The sequence below is a fragment of the Apis dorsata genome, unplaced genomic scaffold (genome assembly GCF_000469605.1).
Source record: "Apis dorsata unplaced genomic scaffold, Apis dorsata 1.3 scaffold_191, whole genome shotgun sequence".
Taxonomy (NCBI): Eukaryota; Metazoa; Arthropoda; class Insecta; order Hymenoptera; family Apidae; genus Apis; species Apis dorsata.
Window position 1 is genome coordinate 52,566 of NW_006263476.1, and position 3,109 is coordinate 55,674.

At 26.8% G+C, this 3,109-nt stretch overlaps 2 protein-coding genes across 3 annotated transcripts in view; both read left to right on the forward strand.

Moving 5' to 3' along the window:
- LOC102675165 (odorant receptor 2a-like) overlaps positions 1-464 on the forward strand; it is a 1,899-nt gene extending 1,435 nt beyond the window's left edge. Inside the window, exon 4 of one of the 2 annotated variants that reach the window (XM_006614587.2) lies at positions 1-427. This exon is cut by the window's left edge and continues 228 nt beyond it. In XM_006614587.2, the coding sequence (XP_006614650.2) occupies positions 1-125 (125 nt within the window). In that variant the 3' untranslated portion in view covers positions 126-427. The other variant, XM_031509890.1, reaches the window with a different exon arrangement.
- A 1,000-nt stretch (positions 465-1,464) lies between these two features.
- On the forward strand, positions 1,465-3,106 carry LOC102672614 (odorant receptor 10a-like). Its single transcript, XM_031509892.1, has 4 exons — positions 1,465-1,843; positions 1,915-2,383; positions 2,447-2,677; positions 2,766-3,106. The coding sequence occupies exons 1-4, from the start codon at positions 1,706-1,708 to the stop codon at positions 3,104-3,106; spliced, it is 1,179 nt and encodes a 392-aa protein (XP_031365752.1). The 5' UTR covers positions 1,465-1,705.
- The last annotated feature ends 3 nt before the right edge of the window (positions 3,107-3,109 follow it).

Below are 3,109 nucleotides of genomic sequence, written 5' to 3' on the forward strand. Positions count from 1 at the left end.
GAGCTCAACATCCTGTTTTCTTGATGGCTGGGAAATTCTTTGTTGTCAACATGGAAACGTATATGAGTATTTTAAAAACTTCGATGTCGTATCTTTCAGTTCTCCGAGTGATGGTAAATTCTTAAAATTTTTATATTGAAGTAAATATTTTAAGAATGTGAAAGAATCTAAAAATTTATATCAGTATGATAAAGCACAATAAAATATTAAATATTACATATTTCGTTATCTATTAATGTCAAATACTCAAATTCTAATCATTTTTATTGTCAAAAATGTACAACAGATATCGTTTCTGTAGTTTATAATAAATAATAATTTTCGAAATAAATAACAGATGGCACTGTGATGTTGTTTAACATGGCTACATTAGCTAATACAACAAACAATAATGCAGATCAACAGATCACAGTGCCACCATGCGGTACAAAAATCATATATAACAACTAGCATATTTTTCTTATAATTAGTTGAAAATGATTAAAAATGATTAAATTATTCAAATATCAAATATATAACGATACTCTATAATCTTTTGTAAATATAAATATTTAATATTCAATATATTTGATTTAATATGTATTTATTAATGATAAATTTTTAATGAAAATTATAATCACATTTGCTTTGAATGCGCGAAAATATTTAAATTATATATATATTATATGTATGTACATACATATGTTAACATAAAATGTGATTTAATTAATTATAATCGTGATGTAATCTTATTACTATTTTGTATTAAATTGAACGTACTTACATATATTATACACGCATTTCTAATCTTAGAAAAAAATTAAAATGATTTTTCAACGAATTATATTTATTTAAAAAAGTGATTAGTATAACGAAAGAATTTTTCTAAATACTTTTGAAATTTTTAAAATTAAAAAAATTGTAAAAAAAATATTCATAAATAAAATAAAAATGCAGATAAGAAATGAATAACAAAAGTAAGTATTTCTAGAATAAAAAAAATATATCAAAAAGTATAATATTGTGAAAATGAAAATTTTAAACGATGAGTATAAAAATAATAAGTATGTCATAGATAAGTATATAAAATTAAAAATGTACATGAAGATGTAAAATTTTATCAAAATTTGTGAAAGAAGAAATTTAAAAGCATTTTATTCGAAAGTTTTAGTGTATTAAGACAAATTCTAATAACAAAAAAGATTCGTGAAATATTTCCATACTTATTAGTTATTTTTTTTATAATTTTTATATTCTTATATATACACATTTTAATACTTACATTTTAATACTGTCTAAGTTTTTTCTTTTCTTTTAAGAAATAGGATCTTTTTAGTTACGAGAAAACAGTTCTTTATGTTTCCATTTTATCATATTCTTAACTTAACAACTTGTAAATATTTTTTTGAATAAGCCTTTAGAAACTCAGACCGATTTTCGAAGCAAATGCTTATGGGTTTCTATTATTCATATCAAAGTATAGCAATAAAGTATCTACAAAAGTAATAACTTCAGTTGGAATTTTCTTAGTGACAGTTGATATAGAAATAGAATCGTCTTGAACGGTAGATAGTTAAGTGATTACAGCTGAATAAAAGATGATTCAAAAAATACAACGCATCGCTATGTGCAAAAAGAAAAGAGAGGAAAAGGATACATTGGATTCAAGCATGCAACTGAGTATGATCGATTGACAATTTCTTACATCGTGACAATTTCTAAAAAAATGAAGACAACATCGAACAAAGACTTCACTTACGCTATGACTCCGTTGAAATTCCTTTCATGGCCCCTAGGAACTTGGCCTTTTCAAGTGTACGATACATTTTCACTCATACGTACCATATTTTCAATTTCACTTTTGGTACGAAGTTTTAGTATCGTCGTATCCTCTCAAATTATGATTAATATCGTTTAAGAATCGTTTTATTGCAGTTGCTTATGATAGCAATCGTGCAAGTGGAATTATATTTGGACAGAAGCAACGCGGAAAATAATCTAGATGCTCTTCTAATTATTAATTGCGGCATTTTGGCAGTGGCAAAAGTGATGAGTTTTCGTGTACGTTCCACAGGACTTGTCTCCAATTTTTCTTCTGCGGTTAAGGATTACAACGAATCAAACGATGAAGAAAATCGAGTGATTATGCGTCAGCACGCTTACATGGGTAGAGTTGCATGCGCCAGTTTAATATCTTTTTCGTATACATGCTCCACGCTTTTCATAACTGTGCCTATGCTTGCTGGGGACGAAATAGAAATGATTAATGTAACGGAAGAAAGTATAAAATATCCTATTCCATCTAAAAATGCATTGGCAATTATAAATGTGCCGGATAATTTGTATTTCGTGATTTTCATCGTAGAATACATGATGCTACTATTCACGAGTATTGGGAATCTAGGTAATGATTCATTATATCAAATATTGTGTATTAAAATGTTTTTTTTTTTTCTTTATCTATTAGGTAGCGATTCAGTGTTTTTCGGTATTGTTTTTCATTTGTGCGGTCAAGTGGAGATTTTGAAACGAGAATATAGTAAATTATTCTACAAAAACGAAAAAATAACGGAACATTTTATTTTATTAATCAAAAGGCATATTTATTTGTTAAATCTGAGTAAGATGCTGAATGAGACAATTAGTTCTATTCTGGTTATACAACTTTTTTCAAGTTGTATTCTTATATGTACAACTGGTGAATATTTATATTTTTATTTCATTTCGTGAAATGACAGTGTAATATTATTTAAGTTTGCTATAACAATGACCGATTCTATTTCTAGGATTTCAATTTATTCTCGCTTTGAGCATTGGAAATATTGTCTTGATGATAAAAATACTTATAATAATGTGCGTACTCTTGATACAACTATTCGCATATAGTTACGTGGGTGAATATTTGAAGACTCAAACTGAAAGCGTCGGTAATTCGATGTATCTTTGCACTTGGTATGATATGCCAAAAAATATATCCAAAGATATTATTTTTATTATTATGAAAGCTCAACGTCCAGTTCTCTTGACAGCTGGAAAAATCTTTGTTGTTAACATGGAAACATATATAAGTATTTTAAAAACTTCGATGTCGTATCTTTCAGTTCTCCGAGTGATGGTAAATTCTTAAAAT